Source organism: Danio rerio, chromosome 3 (genome assembly GCF_049306965.1).
Source record: "Danio rerio strain Tuebingen ecotype United States chromosome 3, GRCz12tu, whole genome shotgun sequence".
In the NCBI taxonomy this organism is placed as follows: Eukaryota; Metazoa; Chordata; class Actinopteri; order Cypriniformes; family Danionidae; genus Danio; species Danio rerio.
In genome coordinates, this window is record NC_133178.1 from 16,727,918 (window position 1) to 16,753,984 (window position 26,067).

Consider the following 26,067-nt stretch of genomic DNA (forward strand, 5'->3'; position numbering starts at 1 on the left):
AATAACGAATTCCAATAAAATTTCCCTCCTGGATTAACTGATCATTAAATACTTGCCTAATGTCTTTGTTAGTACATGTTTTGTCAAATATATTTTGAGCATTTATCAGAAAATGACTTGCTTTTTTTCTATCTTATAATAGGTTAAATGACTGCACATTAAATTAACGAGTCTCAAGGGGATAACTTTGATCACTGTTAAAAATTCTTTAAATTTAACAGGAAAGTTGAACTTTGATAAAAATGATTCATATGTATAGATCTCTAAAGATGAATTAAGTCACTTACAAATAGTAACCCATGTTCCAACCATTTCTCCACATATAAATTCTTTCCTTTAACAGTCATTAATTCGTTATTCCAAAATTTCTTTCTGTGAGAAAAATCATGCACGAAGCAAAGTGATGAAACACATTATTGATCACTGACAGCTCCTCCATCAAATGTCACTTCCTCCGTGCCTTAAAGGTGTATTATTTGATGTTGAACGTAATGCAAATGTGACAGGACTGACAGAAACATGGGGACAATTATAAAATAGTATTTATTTGTAGAATTTATTTATTTTTTATGCTTTTAATCAATTGATGTGGATAACTTTAAACTAGCTATGTCTGAAGTTTTTGCTTCTGAATAACAGTTTTAATAAACTATTAAAGCTGTAGGTTCAATTGAGCTGAGCACAAGGACTATGACAGGGTTTGTAAATCTGAGAAATCAAGCATCCGACCATTTTAAACAATTTTTGGGATGAAAAACTTTGGTCACTTTATTCTCATGGCCCATTTGTTGAATTTAAGTTACATTACAACCAATTCTCATTGAATTATAAGTTGACTGTTAGGTTAAGGTTAGTGTAAGTTGATGTACCTGCAAAGTTTTCTTATAGTCAGTTAAATGTCTGTTGAAGGAGCAGTATCAACAGATGGTCTACTACTCGAATGGACCATCAAAATAAAGTGTTAGCGCTACTTTTTATTCACTGTATTTAGGTTTTATTTCAGGGACAGAGAATGTACGTTTCTGATAGAATGTCCCATGGGTGTCAGTGGGTTTCCAACATCATTAAAATCTTTATCTTTCAATTTACAGAACAAATGTTATTTGTTTTTTTCTTACTAAGAGTGTCAAAGAGTTTTCAACATCTTTTAAGTTATTTTATTTCTGTTATTTTTTTTACCTTTTTATTTATTTTTATTTAAATTTATATATTTTTATATTAAGTATATATACATTTAAAATTTTTACTTTTTTAAAATCATTTAAACACAAAGATGTACAAATTTTGTCGAACAAACATAGACATAAAAATTGACAATGCAAGATAAAACACAAGTAATAAATAATAATAATAAAGTAAAAAAGAACAAATAAAACAAAATAATAACCTTTATTTTACTTACATTACTCCTAATCCTCTTTAATTTAAATATTTCCTGTAGAATTTATGTCTGTAAAATAATCTGAAAGCTTGCCAGATTTTATCGGATTTGTCTTCTTTAGGGAGAATCTGATTTTCTCCAGTTCCAAATTTTTCATTACATCCCTCATTAGATGTATACACTGTAAAAAAGAATATGATAAATTAGTCATGACAAAATTTATTTTTAGTTCATTGTAACTCATTAAACTAAGCTAATCATGTCTTAACCTTTAGGTGTTTTAATATAATACGTTCAAATGACCCATAAGGTTCCTTTGATTCAGCTTCAAAATTTCAAAGCAATCTCTTTTTTACAGGGTAGGAGCTGCTTTCTGTTTCCAGTTTAATCATATTAACCTTCGTGCTAGTATTTGTGCTAGTGACAAATGGAATTATATTTTGATCCGTGCTGGTTTTAGCTATCTGAAAATAAGTAATGCCTAGAACTGCAGTATAGGGATCTGGATCTATTGGCTTTTGACATGTTCTTGAAAATGTTAGAAAGATGTTTTCTCAAAATAATGATATTAAAGTGTTACTTTTGTTATGGAGCCTGATCAGTCTCAAAAATAATACATTTACAAAATATTATTCATACATCCGCAACACCAGTCACATTTACAAAAATCCAATTCGGAATATTTAAACACAATTCCTAAATCCAAAACACGATAAAAAAAAAAAGTACAAATTTAATTCGGAAATTCAAAACACGATTCAAAAATACACAAACGATTCATAAATCCAACACCATTTTAAAATACACAAATCGAATTTATAAATTCAAAACGCAATTATTACATAAAATCCAATTCATTTAGTGAAAATATTCATGATTTTGACTTGTGAATTCACAAACTGCGTGTTGAATTTATTGTATTTTGAAAAAGTGAATTGTGCTGTGAATGCATTCATTTAATTTTGTAAATGTATTATTTTGAGATTGATCTGGGTCCATCTAATGCTTTGCAGTTCAAGATTTTACTTAAAATGCACGCAGTTATGTTGGACTTTCTATTCGTTATGAAGTTACGAAGCATAATTATTCATGATTGCAAAATCAAGTAAAACAACATTTACAAGAACACTTAGAGATTGAGCATCATTAGTAACTGATAATAAAGCAGCAAATCACCATAAAGTCAACCCTTATTTACTGTTGGGGATGTTTTTATCCACTCTGGAGTGAATTTTGAGTCTTAATTTGACCATAACGTTTTCTGTTTCAGCTGGCAGGAGGATTTTTGATGACAAATCTGAAAAAAAATTATTCAAAGATGATTCCTTGGATTTTTTTTTTTTTTTTTTTTTTTTACGTTAAGTGGTTCTAAACAATCTATGTGTTGAATTTAAACAAACAAATGATGTTAAACATTATTAAACTTAATTTCTTTAAATTTAACACAAATAAATTGTTTGCAACAGTTCTGCATGCAACACTTTTTTTCAGTGTATTTTGACACATTTTAAAAAATGCTTTGAATTTTTTTTAAAAGCTCAATGATACCCTCTTGGCAAACTTACTCCTTTATGTAGGGTTGAAAACATCCACTATTAATTAATTATTAATTAATTATTTAAATTAATTAAATTGATTATTAATTAAACTGCTGTAAAATACATTATTCATATATAAATAAATATATATATATATATATATATATATATATATATATATATATATATATATATATATATATATATATATATATATATTGCATAAATCTGTTCAACCTAATTAAACTGCATAGAAAATTATAGGATTTTATCTCTTTAATTGCCAAATTCATAAATAATGTCAGTGATTTGATGGAAAAAAATCTTACAAAATGGCGTGTTTTTAATATAAAAAGTGATTGTGGACTGGATTTTCCTTTACCCTTTTTCACAGTCTTGGCCATGTTATAGATTAGTAACAGCATTGGGTTTTGGTGCACCGATACGTCTTTACAGCATGCAGTTAAATTTAGTGGATGTTTTCATCACTATTACTTAACAAAAGGTAGTACATTTAAACAGCGTACAAGGGTTGATTCTGAACAATCATTACAGTAAATGCAAGACTAGAAAACAAGACATCAGTTTTGAATGATTAATCAAGTGTACATTTTTTTATTTTGTTTTAATTCGTTTAATAGATCTGCTCATATTGCAATCCTGATTAAATCAACGACCTTTCATATACATTAGCAAACCTTAACATTTCCAAACTTTTGGCCAATACACCGAATAACATGTTTTCCTTGCAGCTCGGCACTGACCCCATGCCACGCTGTCAAACCCACTGGTCAGAGCATTGCTTCTACAAACACTGTTGACGTCCAGTGATCAATGGCAGACTTTCTATTTAAAGTGTGTTTTGTAAATTCAGCTTGAGTCATGTCTCTTGGCTGGAGCTCTTAAAGCCCATTAACTGATGCTGCTGGGGACAGAGGAGCCAAACGGTGCATTAGCCACAGCCTGTGCTGCAATGCCCTTTCTAAAGGCCAATTCATTCACCTGAGAAGCTGCATTTTAATTATATCTGGCGTCCAGCATCAGATATGAGGATAATTCAATTCTCAATGACTCTTGTGTAAAAGAAAGAGCCTGGCTTTGAAAGACTCTGGAGATTTGTATATTGATACATGATTCGGGATTTGTTTAGCAAAGGTAAATATTTTGTTGAAAAAAAAAAGAAAAGAAAGAGAGTGATGGTTGCCATTTGGTCAATAAGTAAAGATAGATCACCTATAATGAAGATTCTACCATCATTTACTGACCTTTTAACCAGTAACCATTGACTTCCTTAGTGCTTTGTTCCTACTATGGATGTCAGTGATAGTCAGTTTCCAACATTCTACACAATATCTTCTTTAGCGTTAAGCAGATCTTATTAAACTTTGGAACTATTTAAGGATCATTAAATAGTAGTTTGAACATAAGAAAAAATTCTGTCAATACTTATTAATGCTACATTTCGTTGTCCCAAAACAAGATATTTTGAAGAATGTTGTAAACTTGTAGCGACTAACTTCCTAGTATGGATGTGATTGGCTACTAGTATATCTTTAAGAAAAAATATCATAATACAAATAATAAAAAATATAAATAATAAAACTTTAGAACCACTTATAGTTCAATAAATGGTGAACAAATGAATTATTGCTCAAACTATCCCAGCAATAAAAATTGTGTCATTTACTCACATTTGTTATATATATATATATATATATATATATATATATATATATATATATATATATATATATATATATATATTTGTGTGTGTGTGTGTGTGTGTTATATACACCGGCCACTTTATTAGGTACACCTGTCCCACTGCTCCTGTCTAACACAAATTTTCTAATCAGATAAAGGCAGCAATTCATATGGCAGCAACTCGGTGCATGTAGACATGGTCATGACGATCTGCTGCAGTTCAAACCGTACATCAGAATGGGAAAAAATTCTGATTTAAGTGACTTAGTGATTTAATTTGAATGTTGGCATGGTTGTTGGTGCGAGATGGGTTGGTCTGAGTATTTCAGAAACTGCTGATCTACTGGGATTTTCACACACAACCATCAAGCCTTGTTGATGCCAGTTGTCAGAGGAGAATGGACAGACTGGTTCTAACTAATAGAAAGGCAACAGTTACTCAAATAACTACTCTTTACAACTGAGGTGTGCAGAAGAGCATCTCTGAACGCACAACACGTCCAACCTTGAGGCAGATGGGCTACAGCAGCAAAAGACCACACTGGCTGCCACTTTTGTCAGCTAAAAAAAGGAAACAGAAGCTACAATCCGCGCAGGCTCACCAAAAATTGTCAATAGTAGATTGGAAAAATGTTGCCTGGTCTGATGAGTCTCGATTTCTGCTGCGGCATTTAGATGGAAGGGTCAGTTTGGCATAAACAACATGAAATCATGGATCATGCAATCATGTCAATATGTAGCAAAATCTCTAAGGAACATTTCCAGTACCTTGTTGAATCTATGCCTCGAAGGATTAAGGCACTTCTGAAAGCCAAAGGGGTTCAACCCTGTACTAGTAAGGAGTCCCTAATAAAGTGACCGGTGTGTGTGTGTGTATAAATGCTGTCATTATTTAGACCAACTTTCTATGAAACACAAAAGAAGACTTATTGGAAACCCATATAGCTATTGACTTCCTTAGTAGCCTAATTTCCTCAAGTTAATGGCTACAATAGTTTCTTCAGTATTCTTTAAAATATTTGTTTGTGTTCAACAGAAAAAAAATTAATTCATAATAATTATTATTATGAGTATTATTATAAAGCTTAAAAACTCCTTGAAATTTTAATTTCTGTGTAAAGTTTAATGCAATTTTAGCGTAAATAGTGAATGAAGTAAATATCTGGTCTACATGTTATATGTGTGCACATTATGACGCAATGTCTAGCAATATTTGTTTACTTGTCTGCCAAAACAGAAAGGATTGTGTCAGTCAATGTTAGAAATCGTCACTTTCAAAACTCGGTCCATATTGCGCACAATCGGTTCATTTTCATCCCTCCCTCATTGAAGCGCGTTGCTAAACGCCCGATGATGCGATTCGATTGGTCGCATTGCCAAGACATAGCCAATCACAGCCTGGTCCGATGAGTCGTTCATGGTCGTTCACCATTCCGGAGGGCGTGTCATCGAATCACAACGGATGGCGAGAGCCAATCAGGAACGCTAAAAATCAGCCAAGGCCATCGTCAGATGTCGGCGCAGAGAAAACAGGAACGGCCGAGCGCGCAGTGAGGGAGGGAGAAGCCACGCTGTCTGGAGGAGGAAAAAGTGTCTCCTGCAACCCTATCTCGACTGTCAACACACTCACACACAACACTCCGTACTGCGGGAACACCCTACAAGAAGAAAACCTGCTCTCTTAAATCGCACACACGCCGGTAAGTGACTTAAACCTTCTAGTGTAAACAGCGAATAGTGAACGCACTCTCTGGTTTGCGTGTAAATATAACAAACAAAGCGTATAAATGCTACAGTGACACAGCTCTTTTCGCTCAAAACACTGTAGAAACTAGCGCTGAGGAGTCTGAGTGTACATATTTGTAGCTGATTTGACCGCGGTTATCAGTTACACATGACAGACCCGTATGGGGACTGGTTTTACTGGTCCTCTTACGTTACCTGTGATTTAAATGAATGAACGTCTCCTTTAACACCTTTCACGTATGCGGAAGTGTTAAGGTGCATATTATGTTGTGGAAATAAACCTAATAAAGCGAAACACACTTCTGTAGCGTTATGCAAAGCAGTTGGATTCATTAAATTTGCTGCAGGTAATCAAAACATGATGTTGATCAAGTAAATCATGTCTGGTTATGGCAAGCCAGTTGCATTTAACTTATTTTGCGTTGTTGTTATGATTTCTCTCCTTAAATTATTAGCATTTAAATAAATATGACCACTAATAAACTATTTTACCTGAGAAATTAGATGAAATAATCTGGGTTCTTTTTAAAAAAAAAATGACATTGTTAAGCTGTAAAGAGCTTCAACCTATTCGAAAAATATTAAATACTCAGATATTATTAGTAATCTACTTGTATATGCGTTTTGTACTTTTATTTTAATTTTGTTGGTGTTTTTTTTTTTTTTTTTTTAATTTATTGTTATTTGTGCCCCTAAAGCTTTCATTCATTTATTTTTATTTGAAGTAGTCTCTTTATTAATCTGGGGTCGCCACAGCGGAATGAACCGCCAAATTATCCAGCACATGTTTTACACAGTGGATGTCCTTTCAGCCGTAACCCAGTACTGGGAAAGCCTCCAAAAATTACGTTGTATTTATTTATGTATATTCCCATTTAGAAAAGAGGGATGTGATTAAATAGAGACCAGAATGATTTTTCTCATTCTTCACCATGACATAGCCATAGAAGCTGAAATGGCAATAAAATTAAATCTCTCTCTCTCTCTCTCTCTCTCTCTCTCTCTCTCTCTCTCATTCTTCACTAGTTGCTGTTAGATTTTAATTCTCGTCTCTGCCACTAATCCCATTAGTGACTGGAATCTATTCACATCTGCCGTGATATGCATTCGTGACTAATCAATTAGTTACTAGTACTGGTTCCCCTGCTGCTAGTCATTTTCCCAGTAGTAACTGCATCATTCTGATAATAGGACTAATTATTTCTGTTTATTGAATTTGAAAATTGCAATTTGTATAACAGTAAACTAGATATACGGTAATACTGGAAAAATTATAATAATTTAAAGATTAATTATTATATTATTAAAAATAAATAAATAATATTCAAATTTTCAAAGTAGGTGTAAATGGTTTTCCCATGTTAGGGATGGCAGTGCCTGCTGCTTTCCAACATTCTTTGAAATATCTTCTTTTGTGTTCAACACAACCACTTTATGCTGAGAAAATAAAAAAAAATTGCGTGAACTGTCCCTTTAAATTAAATAATCATATTGCATGAAGCATTATATAAGTTTGAGCTTAAATTATTTAAATGGATCTGTAGAGGCTAATGAGGATAGAAATCTGACTTGAAGTTGCAGTTTAAGCATCTTTAGTGCTAATCGGGTCTAATTCAGTTGTTTTCAAATGTATGTGTAGTTAGATCAACATCTTTCATTTAAGCCCTCCTCCCCGCATCCTTCCTATGTGATGAATGATACTGCTACTGTTTGGTGAGTGAAGGGAAACACAGTTATAAATCCGTTGCATCACTTCTGGTGTGATGCACAAGCATGTAACCAGTTTGAGCTTGACTTGCACTTACAGTACTCGAAAAGACCACAGCATTATCGTATGATGCCTTTAATTTTACCGATGTAAGATCAGATCAGGGCAAATTTCTGCATGTAATAAGATCGGTATTACTAGAAGACTCCGCAGTGCTCTGGATAATGAAAGGAAGAAGTGTACATGGCAGATTAGCCACTGGAGCTGAAATTGATCTACCGAATCTACACACACACACACACGCATGCGTGCGCACGCACACAAACACATTTTTGCTATTCCAGCTTACAAAAATGAACCAAAGACCACTGTTGCTTCTGATAATACTTGCTAGAGTTATTTTACTACATCAAAACCTTCATAAATTGATGTGAGATATGTGGCTAGTCATTGTAAACTCATAATTATTTTTATTATTTTATTTGTTTATTTTCTTTCTTTATTTGTTTAAATCATGTATAAATAATGTTATCCAATTTTTATAACAGTAAACATACCAGAAAATTATAATAATTAAAAATATATTACTTATTATACTGTCATAAATAAATAAATAAATAAATAATAATTAATTAAATTAATCAAACCATTATCAAACATTACCACAGTGTTGATTTCTGCCCGTTTTTTATTTTTATTTTTTATTATTAATATTATGGTTAAGTCATTTTGCATCACTGTGACCTCTGCAATGGGTCTACACTTCCTTTGGCTAATGTTTGCAGTGCTGCTGGATCACAAATCTAGATGTAAATCTAGTCTGTTGATACAGTGACGTGTGTTTGTAATGATATATGGGAGTCAGAAGTAAGGTGTGGTTTTATTTGATGCGTTTGCCATTTTTTTTAATCCAATCAGACCATCTGACTACTGAAGTGTTTAGTTTTTTCCTCAGTCTGTCAGTGCATAATGTAGTGTTGGGTAGGTGTTGGGGGTTGACCGCTTTGCCCTCTTCATTAGTTAATTTGCTTGGGTCAAGGAGCGGACAGTCTGCTAACTGAACGCTCTGTTCTCCTCGCCACATTCATCCACATCCCTGCTCATTACTGAGGGGGAGAGCCAGAAAACTGGGAGTATTTTCAAGGTGCATAACAAAGATAAAATGCTGATTTATGAACATTTGTCCTTATTGCTGATGCTATTATTTACCGGGACCGTGTTTTGGGATGTTGGTGAAAAGAAACCGCTTTCTTCTTAATGATATAATGCAGGGTTTTTTGCTAAATGCTTTGAAATGTGCTTTTTTTTTATTTGATGTTTGACAATCGCAACTGAAACTGGAAGACAGCTTGTGACATACTGTAATTTATATCATGATTGTAGAATTCAGAGCTGTTGTTTAACTCAAGTGCATGAGTCTTATGACTAACATATTGATTCTTACACCCTTATAATGTTTACATTTTGATTTCAAGAGGAATTAAACTACTACTTATTTTATCTTGTTTTTAAAATGCAGCATTCTTGCTGTACATATAATAAATAAATAAATATATTTCTATAAATTTTTATAAATATATAAATTAGTGGTGTCACGATTCTCCAAATTCTCGATTCGATTTACATTTTCGATTCTTAAGTCACGATTCGATTTGATTTTCGATTATGAATAATTAATTAATTAATAACAAATTAATTATTTGTAGCCTACAGTTTAAACTACCTGACCTGTATGGTCTTTGTTTTACCCATAAACAAATCATACAGCAAATGAATAAAGGCAAGTTACACACATAATTACCACCTGTCAATCACTTTTCTTCTTGTGAATAGGCAGTGATCTGTGTCGTTATTATGGCGTCTGTAAAAAAAAAGGTGCACAACCAACAGGAACCAGCCAACAGTATCTGAGGTGTTTGCTAAAATGACTAAGTACTAGTGTAAAAGTAAAAGATTGAAGCAGTCTTAACTAGGTTAATTAGGTTAACCAGGCAGGTTAGGGTAATTAGGCAAGTTGTATAACGATGGTTTGTTGATGGTTAAGGGGCTAATAAATTTGACCTTAAAATGGTTCATAAAAAATGAAGAACTGCTTTTATTCTAGCCAAAATAAAACAAATAAGACTTTGTTCAGAGGAAAAACTATTTTTTTAGACATACTATCAACATTTGCTTGCTCTTTTAAACATAATTTAGGAAATATTTTAAAAAGAAAAAAACAACAAAGGGGGGCTAATAATTCTGACTTACACTGTATATATATTTACAGTAATTTTTTTTATGTTTTCAAGAAAACTTATTCAGTTCATCAAGGCTACATTTATTAAATGTAAAAAATGTTAAATTGTTAAATATTTATCAATTTTAAATAACTAATTTGTTATTGTATGTAGTTTCAAATAAAATTATTACTCCAGACATTATTGCTTTTATTACTATTACCATTAATAAATATAATAATAATTTATATTTGTGATTTCTGAAGGATCATGTGACTGGAGTAATAAAGCTGAAATTTCCTCTTTAAAATCACTGGAATAAATGAATAAATTAAATGATAAACTACTTTTGAACAGTTATTTTATAGTACAACATTTTATAATTTGTATTTATGATGAAATAATTGCAGCCTTGGTGAGCAGAAGAAGCTTAGTTTAACATATGTAACAATCATACTGACCCCAAACTTTTGACCAGTTGTGTATAGAATATTTTAGAAGCAAAAATGTGCCCTTTAATTTTAACAACCCACAGACATCGTCACCGAATATAAAGCAGAGGTCAGACGTTCTCATATATATACAAAGCCTCATTTCAATTTTTCAGGTTTTGTAAAAATCGATCTATTGAATTAATCAATCTATTAAAGAAACGTTGGCTAGAATTCTGCATTATAGGCTTAAATTATAGAGAGACATAGCAGATGAACCGAGACTGCATCAGATCAATGTAAATCTTTCTTTCGAGCTGTCAGTGCGCAAATGAACAAAACAACAGGCCTAATACAACATATTATTCGATTAAAATATGGAAAAATTAACAGATAGTAATTTCGGTCAATTTTCCTAACGGATAAACCGAGATCAGGCTGGATAAACAGCTCGGTAATATTTCAGCATGCTTTCACTTTCGCATTTACCGGTAAAGGCTGATTTATACTTCTGCGTCAAACACCGGCGTATGCTACGGCGCTGACGCATAGCCCTTCGCCGTGGCCATCGCCGTCACTGACGTGCACCTCTCAAAAAATGTAACTACACGTCGCAACGACGCGTATCGTAAGCTCTGTGATTGGTCGGCTTGGTAGCGCTGACGAGTCTGGGCGGGACCGAGAGCCACGCGAGAAATTGTTTACAAGTGTGGAGTCCCGTGAAGGAGCTCCGGATGGAAAGTTTTGTTTTGTGTTTACCTCATAGTTAAAGTTGTTGCACGTCCGCCGGTTCCTGCCTCAAAATGAGTGAGTTTGAGCCACTTGTACATCACGGAAGTGTTCAGGAAAAGCAAAAAAGTAGCGAAGAAACTCGACACAGAGGAACATTTACAACTCACTGCCAACTAGCGTTTCGGAAGTGTTAATGCAGACCGACAGAGACAGCGCGTAGAAGTATAAATGCACAGCCACGCGCGTTGCCTGTGCTGTGGGTTACGCCGGTCACCTGACGCAGAAGTATAAATCAGGCTTAAGAATGACATCTCGCCCTGCTCATCGTTCTCTCTTCATATAGCTGTATATATGGCTATTACACGATCATAATACACTGTGATATAGCCTGGGTCGTTAGGTCGTTGCATTGTTTTGTTTACTACAATCGATCCGCTCAGTAGGGCAGAGACCATCTCATTCAGGCGATCTCAGACTGATTGATTTGGCGCGGATGCGTGCGCAACTGCTGGATTTGAAAGCACCGTAAGCTTGTATTTGCACACAATTGACAGACAGTCGCAGCACGCAGCTCTGGCTCAATCTGTCAGGCAACAAAGCAGCACTGTACAGTGGCCCGAGCGTCTCGCACGCTGGCTCCGGGCTATCGGGCAGTCCTTATTGTCGAGCCCTGAAGGTTTAAGCTCTGTCGGTGGGTCTCCTGCGTCTGCACAGTTTAAGAAGCACTTCAACAAGCGTGTTTTTTCCCGCTTGGCAAGCCAAGCTGACGTGACATGGGGGCGTGGCAGCATCAACGATTCTATTTTTTGATTCGATAATCAAAATCGAGCATAAATTTCGATCGATTTTCGATTAAAATCGGAATCGTGACACCCTTAATATAAATACAATATTATATGTTGTTTTGGAGTATTGTGATATAAATAGGGAAACAATTTTTTTATTAGCTATGTTTTTACTTTTATTTATGTAATGATATTAAAATAAACAGGTGAAATATATTTTTCAGATATTATTAATTCTAATTCATACAAAAAACGGGTGCAAACATTTAGAGTGCTATCATACACCCGGCGCAATAAGGCACAAGACGTGTTTGCCCCGACGTGTTGCTATTTTCAGACCAGCACAACCCTAATTTTTCTGTTTTTTGCCACGTTGTTTAAATGGCAAATCCATTTGAGCCACTTTGTGGACTCATGGGTGTTCCTATCTAGAAAAGAGGTGTGTTTTGACATAACTTTTTGGTCACACTTCGTTGTTATTATTGTTCATGTATTTGTTTGCTGGAAATTAGAACTGAATTTAGAAATAGTTTTAAAACAAATCTTTACCCTTAACAAATGAAATTATGTTGACTAATGGATGTCTTCAGTGGAGTTTACAGCACCGTTTCCTTATTCATGAAAGAGAGAAAGTAAAGAGGCTGATTGAAGGAGGCTCATTATTTGTCCTCGCGCTGCACATGCTCTGTTTAACTGTTTTCTCACTAGTGGAGCATTCAGTTTTTCCACTTACGAAGTCCGCCGTGAAAATAGCAAATGGGGCGCGCCTCTTAAAGGAATGGGAGATGAGACTCTGATTGGTTTATTCTCTAAACGCACCCATAACTCATTAAGAGAATAAGCACAACTCTGTTAGACCATCTGCCGGGGGCAGATTGTATTTTTCCGTCCTTAAAATATCAAAAGTGGATACAGACATGTCTTTAATGCTTTTGCACCCTGCGATTTAGACATAAAATAAATGCTTTATCATGCATGTCTGTGATGCATATATTGCAGATTCTATTATCATATTGATTATTTTGGTCATTTATTTGTGTATCCCTACTATGAACAATTTATACAAAAAAATAAAAAAAAATAATAAATAATATATATATAATAAAAAAAAATATTTTTTATTATATATATATATATATATATATATATATATATATATATATATATATATATATATATATATATATATATATATATATATATATATTATATTTCTGTTTTCTTAAAGCAACACCGGGCAATACAAATAGCAACAAAAAAGACAAAAAAAAAATACATAAGAAAAAAAAAACATTAAAACCATTATTACATCAGTTCCTCCAATATTATACATGGGTCAACAATGTTACACACGTATATTTTTAACAGTGGGCGCAGGCAATATGGTGACCTTGCAGACGATGACAGGGTTATACCTTTAAACTGTTATCCTAGCAATCTGACAAATAATTAAAAAAGGGTTTCCAGGTGGCTTTGAAGCCGGCAATGTTATCAGAAAGATTTTGTCTTAGTCTCTCTAAATGTAAAGTGGTAGAGAATTCTGAAAGCCAGGATTTAAAATTGGTTCAACACTTAATAAAGGATAATTTATAAATGCTAATTTCCTCTTCATTTACTCACACTGTTTTCATTTATGGGTGAACTAACCTCTTAATGCATTTCTACTGAATCAAGTTCGAATTAGTTTTGTTTTGTGTTCAGTGCATTCAGATGGAGATACTGTAGCTGGCACTTCTGGTTCTCTGCCGACTGGTTTATCTAGTCTTTTTTAAACAAAGATGGTTGTGTTGACCCCACTGACAGCTTGGCGCTCTCGTTCTGACAGGGTTCAGACAGGCGGCTGTGATGATGTCATCTGAATGCACCCTCAGCCTGCCAATCACTAAAGCACTCGTGTGTTTCACTGCAGATGGAGAGAGAATGCCAATGAGAACTTCTATAGCTCAGCCTTACCATTATATTACTATGTTAGATGAAATTGGTTGTAAAGACTGTTGACTGATGGATGGGTTGTTTTGGTTTAATGTACTCTAACCAGAAGTTTCTTAGACCTTTTGTTTCAGTATGTTGATGTACTTCCAACCGAAAGGGAATATTGAGTAGGGGACGGGGCTTTGTTTTTGTGCATCATTTCTGCATAGCAAACGAACAGTAAGAGGGCTGTGGTAATGAATATTGTGGCTGAACCCTTCAAACTCCGAACACTAAAGCAAATAATCAGAATTTGATTGAAAATGACCAAAAACAAACATTTATTTTCAGTGGATTAAGTTGTTCCCCATCACATTAATTGTTGACCTAAAGAATAACAACTTGTGCCAACAAAAAAGCATTGTTTGGATTTTACACCGAGTTTAATGTGAGACGCTGCTGACAAAAACACAGTTTATTTGTGATACCTGTGACTTTTGAGAATTTCCGGTCTTATGTAATGAAAACATCCACTATACCACTTAATGTTTTCTTTTATCAGACTTTAGCAGTTTGTCTGTTTTATTTTGCAGTGCACATTTAAAAATATTTTATTTAAACTTTTTTTTTTCTTTTTAAGATACAAAAGCAATACAAAGGAAATCTTCTGGTGTAAACGGCAACCCCAGCAATAAATCAAAAAATTTAAATAAACTGAATAAAAAAGCAAACAAATGGGGGTATTTACCAATCAAAGCAATCATAATGTTCAAATGTATTTATCAGAGTATGATCAATTATTCCAATCAATTGTTGTCGCAGCATTAATCAGTTTTGAGGAAATCCAGAAATGGTTGCCTCACAGTTTGACAGTACGCATTTTTAATGGTCATTTTCTTATAATGAATCGTTTTTAAAATGAATCTAAAGTTCAGCAGCTCTTCATTCATTTTCTTTTCGGCTTAGTCCCATTATTAATCAGGGGTCACCACAGCGGAATGAACCGCCGACTTACCCAGTATATGTTTTACACAGTGTTTTACCCTTTCAGCCGCAACCCAACACTGGAAAACATCCATATATACTCCTTCACACACATACACTACAGCCAATTTGATTTATTCAGTTCCCCTATAGACTGTTTTTCCCCCTTAGCCCTGATATGTCTTTGGACTGTGGGGGATACCTGAGCACCCAGAGGATACCCACACGAACACGGGGAGAACATGCAAACCCCACACAGTAATGCCAAACCTACTAGCCGAGGCTCGATCTGGCAACCTTCTTGGTGTGATGCGATTGTGCTACCCACTGCGCCACTGTGACCTCCTCAGCAGCTCTTCATTTATTTACATCGAACTTCATTTTATTTATAAGTGCATACTGAAGGTTTTATTGAGGGATTTGTTCATGCTTGATTTGCCGCCTCATGCACATTTTATTACAACAATATGTGAACAGTGTATTTCTTCTCCGACTGTTTTTTGATCAGTTGATCATTTTCTGAATGATGAAGTGCTAAAAAGAGGCTGCCAGTAACTTTGTAAAAAAAAAAAAAAAAAAAAAACATTTTAAACCGGTGGCTTAGTGGTTAGCACTGTCGCCTCACAGCGAGAAGGTCGCTGGTTTGAGTCCTGGCTAGGCTCCGGTTTCCCCCACAGTCCAAAGACATGTGCTATTGACCTTATTCTCCGCAGACGAGCGGGCGCTGCCATTGGAATCCTTTTGGCACGAGACTTCCGGTCTCATTCACTTCCATTCATATTTTATGACGTTAAAAACTGCTCGTTTTGCTGTTTGATGTTGCTAACTGATATTTCCTGGTTATATTATTCTACTTGGTCTGTATATATAGTCATGCAAACATTTGTTTGTAGAGCTAGTAGTTTGACTCTTTTTTTGCCGTTTATTATTCCTAGTCATTTCTCCCATAGGTGACTAAAAACGGAAGTTCTAAGACAATCGCGAAAACAGGCGCACTTCCGCATTTTAGAATGAGGTCAATAGGTGAATTGGGTAAACAAAAATTTGGCCGTAGTGTATGTGTGTGATGCGAGAGTGTGTGGGTGTTTCCCAGTACTGGGTTGGTGGTTCATTCCGCTGCGGCATCCCCTAATAAATAAGGGCCTAAGATGAAGGAAAATGAATGAATAAATGAGAAAGTGAAACCAAAATTTTGAAGCTGCCTTCAGTGTTTGGATGTTTGTGCTAGAAATGTTTTTACAGTGTATATTTAACAGAACAAGCTTCATTTGCATAATTAAACATAATTTCATAGAACTAATACAAAAACTAGACTTAATTTTTTATATGATTCATCTCTAGTGTCCTGCTTTAAAGAGATGAAAATGTACCCACTATATACTCTCCCTCACTTAGATGTTTGAGTTTCTTCTGTTTTACACAAAAGAAGATCATTTAAATTATGATCTTGTAAACCTGTACCCAAAAACACAGGTTACGGTTTTTCAAATGTTACGGGTTTTCAGCATTCTTAAAAATATCTTTGGTGTTCAACAGAGGAAAGCAACTCTCTTAAAGTTTTGAAACCAGTAAAGGGTGAGTAAATAATGACCGGATGTTCATTTTTGGGTGAACTGACCCTTTAAGAAAGTTGGTTAATGCTGTTGTGTGATGTATGATTGTGTTTCTTTCATCTGTCAGTCAGACTGTAGTTCAGTTGTTTTTCTTGTTCACAGCACGAAGTCCAGACCTAATCAAATCAGTTTGAGCATCAGGACTATTTTTAGCTGCATTTCCTGATTCAAGGAAAGGTGAAGACGGAAAGAGCAGTAGATGAAATGAAAAAACAGCCTGAGGAAGAAATATTTTAAGATTTACATCTGGGTTGGCAGGATGTGGTTTAAATGTTTTTGTCAGTGTGATATTTATTTTTATTTATTATTATTATTTTTTTTTTTTAGTTAGCCACTAAACCTGTTCAGTGTCCCGGTTAATGCAATACAGAAAAAGTGTTTTCGGTGTGTTCATTTTTCAGCATTGTATAATAAAACATGCTGCAATTTGTTATGGAGCCAGATCAGTTTCAAAAATCAGAAACTTTCAAAATATAACTTGTACGTCCACAACGCAATTCAGATTTACAAAATCTAATTCGTAAATTCAAAACCCGATTCGTAATACACAAATCTAGTTCATTTGCCGAAAATATTTGAGTATTTTAATTGTGAATTCACAAATTGTGTGTTGTATTTATGAATTGTGTTTTGAATTTACAAATTGGATTTATGTTGTGCATGTATGAATTTAACTCGTAAATATATTAATTTTGAGACTGATCTGGCTCCATAATTTAACATCTATTATATCATCGGTGTCAAACCCAGCTCCTGGAGGGTTGTAGCTCTGCATAGTTTAGTTCAAACCCTAATTAACCACACCTAATTAAACTAATTAGGTGCGTACGACATGAAGCACGGCTGCAGCCAGTGATCAACGAGTTTAGCTCAGTCCAGGCGGGGGCGGAGTTGAAAACGGAGCCGTCAAGTTGGACCGCTGGACACTTCGGGGCTCAAAGTTGCAGCAGTCATGATGACCGATCACATGGCATCATCATCATTTAATATTTAATACAAAAAAATATTTACTGTACAAATAAAACAGAATACATTCACTACAAACTATAGTTCATTTTTAAACAATAATGGAATTATTAGTTTTTATGAATAAGGGAAATTGAGAGGGTAATATAAACATACAATTGAATAGGATTAATACAGGGCAATAAGCACAAATTTTAGGAGTTTAGACTTCCCTCTTTAGACTGATACTTGTTTGAATATGCTAAAAGGGCTTTACATTTATTTACATTTATAGATAAAACTTTCCAATATATATTAGTGTAAAACCCAAAGCAAGGTGTTTTGATTAAGTCTTAAACAATGATGAAGATTATTTTGGATAATGAAAGCATTTTCAAAAAAGCACTTTAATCCACAAAAGATTGAACAAAAGGACATTCCTAAAATAAGTGAGCTAAACTTTAAGTAGAAGTTTCCCAGAAAGAGCAGGTACATCAATGTCACTTTTAAAACTTGTGCATAAACAGCCTGACAGAAAAAAACATACATTTTATAATCATATAAATCATTTTTATAAATATTTAATAAAATAGTTCTTTACCTTTATTTGTTAAGAAACCTTTAGTGTGGCAGAATCAATGATGATGATAATTATTTTATTACAAGTTTTTAAGACTTGAGTTAATATTTATTTTATTTACTAAAATATATCATGAAAAACATATAGGGAGCTAAATGCAGTAAATTTTCTGTATAAACAATTTGAAAATGAACATGTGCAAACAATCTAGCCTTTATAACCAAATTATTCAACAAAAGATGATTACTGCAGTAAAATATTTGTAGTCTTCTAATAAGCATGATGTGTATAATATAGAATATATAATAAACCCGAAACACACAAGGTTGTTGTCCTGCGGTAAACTCGGCCATTCGTGCGCATTGGTGTCGTCATGGCAGTTCAAGCAGTTATTTTAACAAAGTGCTGCATAGACCTAACAAAGCTTTGTTTGTTTGTTTTTCTTTCTTTATGTTGCCTATTAAGTTAATTAAATATTTTATCTTTATGATAATGTATTTGTCATGTTTTTTTTTTGTTTTCCTTTCTCATTACTTTTCACATTTTTAGTTAGCTTTATTTATGTTTATTATTAGCTCTCTTTCTTTTGCATTATAAGTGTTTTGTGTTTGTTTACAACTTTATTAGCTTTTTTCGTTTTGTTGTGTTCAGTTATTAATTAATTTAGTCATCTTAAGTTAATATGTTTACTTTTAGTCTACAATCAGTCTTTCTCTTTGTTGGGTATGTGTCTCTTTCTCCTTTTGTGTTAGCTGTTTGTTTGTTTGTTTGTGTACAACTTATAGCTTTTTTGTGGTGTTTTCAGTTAGTTTTTAGTAAATGTTTGATAGATTTTTTTTTCTTATTTTCAACATTGAAAACTGGACTTCAACTCTGAAAACTGGACTGACACAACTTTAATTTACTAGAACTTCTATGTTATGCTGGTTTGACACAATCTACACTGTAAAAGTGCTATGGAAATAAAGATTAATTGAATTATTTTATTTGTTTATATATATTTATTTACATGCTTGTTTGGAACCCGGTATTTTTATATTTTCTTTACATTATACTGTGTACTGTAATTTATTGGCTTTTTTAGTATTAGCATCTTAATTTATTGATCATACCATCAGGTCATCTATATTGTGTTCGCAGAGATGTAAGAAATAAGACCTCATACCTCAAGCATTTAAGTTTTTTAATTCCTCTCAGTAGCAGTTGATGGCCAGTAGACCGGATATTAATTAGGAGTAGAGTTTCCATGTTTTTATATGATTTATTTATAAATGTGAGTGTATGCTGCAAATAAAATTTCACCATGGAGACAAAGTTAACTAATTAACTGACTGACTGAAAGTTTGTGAAGCCTTTTGAAAGCTGATGATGTTGTAATTTTATTGTGTGTTTCTCTGCAGTGCTTTAGTCCTCCAGCTCCATCATGTCAGCCAAAGCCATCTCCGAGCAAACGGGGAAGGAGTTCCTATACAAACACATCTGCACTTCAGCCAGTGTTCAGAACCGATTTCGCTATGCTAACGTAACTGCAGAAACCGACTGGGAGAGACTGGTCCAGGATCATCCCTGGCTCTTGACGGAGGTACAGTAAGATGACTGAAAACAACTCATTTAAAGTACACATGAAATCAAAACTAACCATATGATTTCATTAGCTCATTGCTAGTTTTGTGGTGAAGAATTCTACTGTGCATGTCATTAGAAAAAAAATGGGTTTGTTCCCTTGTAATCTAAAATTACTATTTTTCAGATTATGGCTGTCTGGGCTATTGGGCTTGGCTAACATAATTAACCACACCCGTTCATCTGTCAGTTTTGACAGCAATCAGAAATGTTGAGCAGGAGTAGTCTGTTATGTTGTAATGCCTCTCCCCAGACCCTTTCTCTAATTTTTCTGAATAAAATGCCTACTTTTATTTTACGTTCCTACTTTGCTGTAGAAATAACAAGCCACACCCACTGTTCTCACATTTAATATAATGTTTCTTTAGCAACTGCATCACAATACGAAAAATAGTCACAACTTCTGGTTCGAGCTGACTTTAAGCTTGATATAAACCCGTGAAGTAATGCTACTTGATGAGGCACTTGCACATGGGCCAAAAAAAGCACACCTTATTCTGTTTGACGTTCTCAGACAGATTTACAAACGTTTGCTAAGATGGATAATAATGAACTTTTGGCCAGTAATTGCCAACGCTTGGTTTTAATCTTTATTCAATGATTTACTAGCTTGTTGCAATAATGCCTTCCAATATGAGAAGATGATTCAGGCTATGTATTTTACTGTATTTTTTTATTAAAGGGAAAATCTTATTTATTTGAATGTTTTTACTAATATTCGATTGTGTCATAAATATTCTATAAATATATATTAAGTTTTATAATTATGTATTCATTAATCTGTTAAATTCAGTAAAACTAAATTGGTCATATTATACTTTGATTCATTAATTTTCCTTTTGCTTAGTTCCTTATTTATCAGAGTTGACCACGGTGGAATGAACCGCCAACTATTCCGGCATATATTTTATGCAGTGTCGTTCTAGCTGCAACCCAGTACTGAGAAACACCCATACACTCATTTACACACACACACACACACACCATGGCCAGTTTAGTTCATCAGTTGAGGAAAGTCCACATGAACACAGGGAGAACATGCAAACTCCACACAGATATGTCAACTGGACCAGCTGAGACTCGAACCAGCAACTTTCTTGCTAGGCGACAGTGCTAAACAATGAGCCACCATGCCACCTACTTCAATTTAAATTATTATTTTTACAGTTTAGGATAGGTCAATAATCAGAAAGGACATCATTCTGATACATTATCATTTAATGCAGTATAACAAAAAACTAACACACACACACACACACACACACACACACACACACACACACACACACACACACATGTGCACTTGCAAAGTAAATCTAAACAACAGACTCTGATATCCGTACCAATACACCTACTGTTTACGAGTTTAATTATTAAAAACAAATAAATGAAATATTGTCAACTGGAAGGCTATCAGCAACAAATGCATGATGTTTTGCTTGAATAGCACAATGATAAAATAGTGTTTTAATGTGTTTCAATGTGAACATTATTTTTCCACTAAACATCCTGAAAGGGACATGATTGTTCCTAATATTAAATAGATTTAGGAAGGATTTAATGTTATATTCAATAAAAAATGCCTATTTTACCAAAATGCATGCTATTTGCATTAACACAACAAAAATTAGATGGATAGATGTAGGTGTGTAGATACATGTATAAATATGTATATATAGACATGTAGATGCATAGATGGACATAAAAAAATAAGCTAAACAAAATTTAAAGAAACAACTGTTCATAGGGATCAGGAAGAAAATTATTATAACAACAAAGTAATTTCTCCAAATGATTATTCCATTGCAATCATATTATTACAGTTACTAGCAATTCCATCTGATTTGACTTGCAGTATGAGACCTTTATGTATAGCAGTTCTGCATGGTGGTAAATGAGGAGAGATCCTAAAGGGAGACACTGAGGATGTAGGACGGTGGTCATTTTGTGCTGCTTCACTAGTGGTTCAATTAAAGCAGCTAAAGTGAGTGTAGCACAATTCCTCAAATGTCAGTCCAGGGTCAGTTTCTGCTGAAAAAGCACTCCTAATCACCTTTATGGAGGAGCCAAGAGACTATAATGATATTAGATATGAGTCACATCTCTATGTCCTTTCTCTCTATCCTCAGAGAGCCACCGAGACGCTTTTAGGAAATTAGGAAAACACTTACAGATTTGGATTCTTTTTTTCTTCTGCCTTCCGGTGCTTTTTTTTAGAAAAATAATGACCATTAATGCTTGATTTTTACACACAGCCGGCTCTAAAACTCTAGGCCACATTGAAAATCCAAACCGTTTTGTATTTTAACCTGAAGGACATTTTTTTTACACATTCATGCACACACATACTTTTTTTTTTTATTAATTTAATTTATTATTTAATTTTTTTTTTATAATATTATATTACATTGTATACACACACACATATACAAGATATATTTTTATTATTTAAATTGTATTTTGTTGTTGTTGTTGTTGTTTTATTATTTTTTTATAATTTTATTTATTTATTTTTAAAATATAATTGTCAGGCCGTTGCATTCTTGAGTTTTGCATTCTGGTGGTTCATGTTAGACTGTAATGTATTAATGTTTATGAAATCATCATTTCAGGCATCTGTTGAGGTTTTAGAGTTGGAATGTCTGTCATCATATTTTACTGTCTTTTTTAACATGTGTACAATCTTGTATGAGCTACTGAGTGGCTATGAAGATGTGTGCTTTCCTCTTTTACCATACTGTAAATGTTTTTGGAAACGATCATTTGCAGCCACCACTGAAATCAAATTGCACATAGATCTGTTATGCTAGGATGGTTAATAAACCTCAGTAGCGCACAAAAGATGAAATTATAATGATTGAAATATTATTGTTATTATTATTATTTTATCAAATTTTGTTTAACTTTACTTGCAGCTACAGAACTTATTGAATCTATTTACTTATTCAATTTTTTTTTATGTCATGCCAGCAATAAGGACTTCATAGTAATCTCAGAATAAATTACAAAAAGTTAACAAACAACTAGTTCTAAAAAGACATTTCAAATTGATGCAAGACAAACGATTAGTTTCTAAGGCTATAATAGCTGGTAAAACATCACTAATATGCATTTCAATTCAAAGTAATAGCAGTTATGGATTTATAATTCATGTGGTCAATTTAACCATTAAGGTTATACACAGTAGAAATGACTGCCATGGAAGTTAGTTCTAGTGTTTATTAATTCATTGCATGAGTTTTTATATAGTGAGTGTTTGATGGGTTATTGTGTCGTGTTTCTGTCCAGCGGTTGGTGGTTAAACCAGATCAGCTGATAAAGCGCAGAGGAAAGCTGGGATTGGTGGGCGTAAACCTGGATCTGAACGGCGTGAAGGAATGGCTCAAAACCCGCCTTATGCAGGAGACCATGGTGAGGACAGATACCCCAAACCCCTTTGAAAATGCTGTGTGTGAATTTTCTGTTCTGTTTGTGTGGTCAATGACATGAAGCTATATATTTCTTTAATTTCAGTGTGGTTTAATAACATTTTAAATGGGTAAAAAAAAAAGTGTGTGTGTGTGAGTTACTTGGATTTTCTTCTCACTATTTTGTTTTTAAATGTTTAGATGATATTTAATTATTTAATTTATGTAATTTTTTTTGTTTTATTATTATTAATAATAATAATAATAATAATGTTTAGATGATGATAATTTAAAAAAATGTTAGTGAACATTCTTACAGGCCCTCTTGGATAAAATATTTAACTATTTATCTAATAATATTTAATTAATTATTATTATTTTATTAATATTATTTTATTATTATAATTTTTTTTAAATATTATTGTTATGACTATAAATTTTGTGGTGATGATGATGATGATGATGATAAAATTGTCTTTATTTCTGAGTTTTCTTGCCCTCTTGGTGAATATATTATTTAATTGGTTTAATTATTATTATTTATTTTTTGTTTATTATTAATATTCATAATAATGATAATTATAATGATGATGTTGGTGATAAAAAATGAGTATTTATTTGTATAAGAATTCTTACATCCCCTCTTGGTATATAAAATATTTAATATTTCTATTGGACAGTTTCACTATCTGACATTTTATGTACATTCAGGCCTATATTTCATAAAGAAAGGCTCAAATATATATGTTTTTAGTAGCATAAATACAATGTGCTTTTTCAATTACCTCATGCATGTTTTTAAAAAGATCTCTGAAATTTCCATTTTGCCATTACACAATTGTCACTTCAATACGCTGAATGTCACACCTTCTGCATCGAGTACATTGTTCCCTGAGGGTCAAACACTATTATTATCCCTTTATTTTTATGTAGATTATTTCTGCAGTCTAATAGACTGTTCTCTTTTCCGTGTGGACGATCTCATTTCATATTTTTTTTTCCATCTTGTCATTGCTGTGTTGTTTTTTTCCCCCCGTCTCTTTAAAATGTCAGCTCGCCTTTCTCTTTCTCTCTCTGGCTGATTTATATCAACTGGCCTTTTAACCTACTGTTGTGACCGACCGCAGCATAAATGAGATTGTTGTGTGTTTTTGTCTTGCTGCTCAGCTTGTCAAATCTTCCCTTTCCTCCTAAACACTGAAGTCAGGTCACTTTAGACACTCCGAACACTCTCTGCCCCCCTTTTCTTCTGCCTCTTACATAATGCTCTTTTCATTGTGTGCTTTTCATTAGAGGAAGCTTTTAGATTGACTCTGAAGGCAGTTTCTGGGGTTTAAGCCTGAAGGAGAGCCTGATATATGAGCATTAGGCTTTTAAAAATAACCTCTCTCTGTGTGTCTCTCAGGTGGGGAAGGCGAAAGGCATTCTCAAAAACTTCCTGATCGAGCCCTTTGTAGCGCACAAACAGGTGAGCCAATTAAGTGAATGTGATGGTATTATTGTCATCTTAAGCTAAAAATAAAACCTCTAAGCTAATGCTTTTTTTAGATGTCAACTAAAACAAAATGTAAAAAATGTGAATCCTATTTTATTTGAAATAATTTGAGGAAATATTTTATTGCTGATATTGTTTTTGTCAGTATTCACGTCATATCATTACATAATGATTTTGTTTAGTTTAGCTAAAGGTTTTTACAAGAAGTAAAACAAAAACAAAACAATACATCAAATCTGTTGATTTAAAAAAAAAAAAATCTATATTAACAAATATTTATTATGACTCTTTAATTGTGGCTCATAATGAATTATAATTAATTGTTGAATATTTGTTATTAATTAAATATAACATTAAGTTTGGATATATTACACGTTTATTATACTTTTTAAAATTAGATCTGTTTAATAGAAAAGTAATATGTATAACAATAATAATGATGATGATAATAATAATAATAATAATAATAATAATAATAAAAAAGTCAAATACATTGTACTATGATTAATGTTGTTGTTGTTTATTATTATTATTACTATTATTGTTTAACTGTTAAAAGTAATTAATAATAATAATAATTAAAAATAATAACGAAAAATAATAATTAAATAAAATAAATAATAATTGATAATAAATAATTAAAAGGAATAATAATAATTAATAATAAATAATTAATTAAAAATAAATAATAATTATACAAAATTATCAATTAAATACTTAATAATTATAATAATAATAATAATAATAATAATAATAATAATAATAATTAGTCAAAAAATTATAATTCATTAATTGAAAAGAAAGAATAATAAAAATTATAATAAAAATATTTATACATTTTATTTACATTTTAATTATGCTTAATTCCAGTGAATTAATAATTATAGTGTATGTAATATAATAAATGCTTTGGTGATAGTAGTAGTACCATTAATGCTGCTGTTGTCACTACTAAATATCATTATTATAATTGTTTTATTTATTCATAATCATGTAAAGTTAAATGAATTATTAACAATAAAAATGGTAAGTAATATACATTTTTATTGTACTTTCAATGAATGAATTTTTGAAATTGAATTTGTTTAAAAAAAGTTATAGTATTACTACTGTTATTACCTCTTCTGCTACTAATGCTAATTATATATATGCACAATATATCGTTTTAGCATCGATATCGCAATGTGTGAATCTACAATAGTCATATCGCATAATGTCAAGAGATTACAAGTTCATTTAAACTCTGTGTCTGGACACAAGACATT

The 26,067-nt window shown here is 32.8% G+C and overlaps 1 protein-coding gene across 4 annotated transcripts in view; it reads left to right on the top strand.

Annotated features, from left to right (window-relative positions):
- The first annotated feature begins 6,123 nt into the window (after window positions 1-6,123).
- The window catches only part of aclya (ATP citrate lyase a), a 55,747-nt gene continuing 35,803 nt past the window's right edge, over window positions 6,124-26,067 (top strand). For 3 of the 4 annotated variants that reach the window (XR_012398545.1, XR_012398540.1, XM_073939016.1), the window contains exons 1-4: window positions 6,176-6,323; window positions 19,678-19,859; window positions 23,189-23,311; window positions 24,713-24,775. Coding sequence is in view for 2 of the 4 variants with exons in the window: in XM_073939016.1 (XP_073795117.1) it covers window positions 19,701-19,859; window positions 23,189-23,311; window positions 24,713-24,775 (345 nt within the window). In the remaining 2 variants the exon portion in view is untranslated. 4 annotated transcript variants of the gene reach the window in all.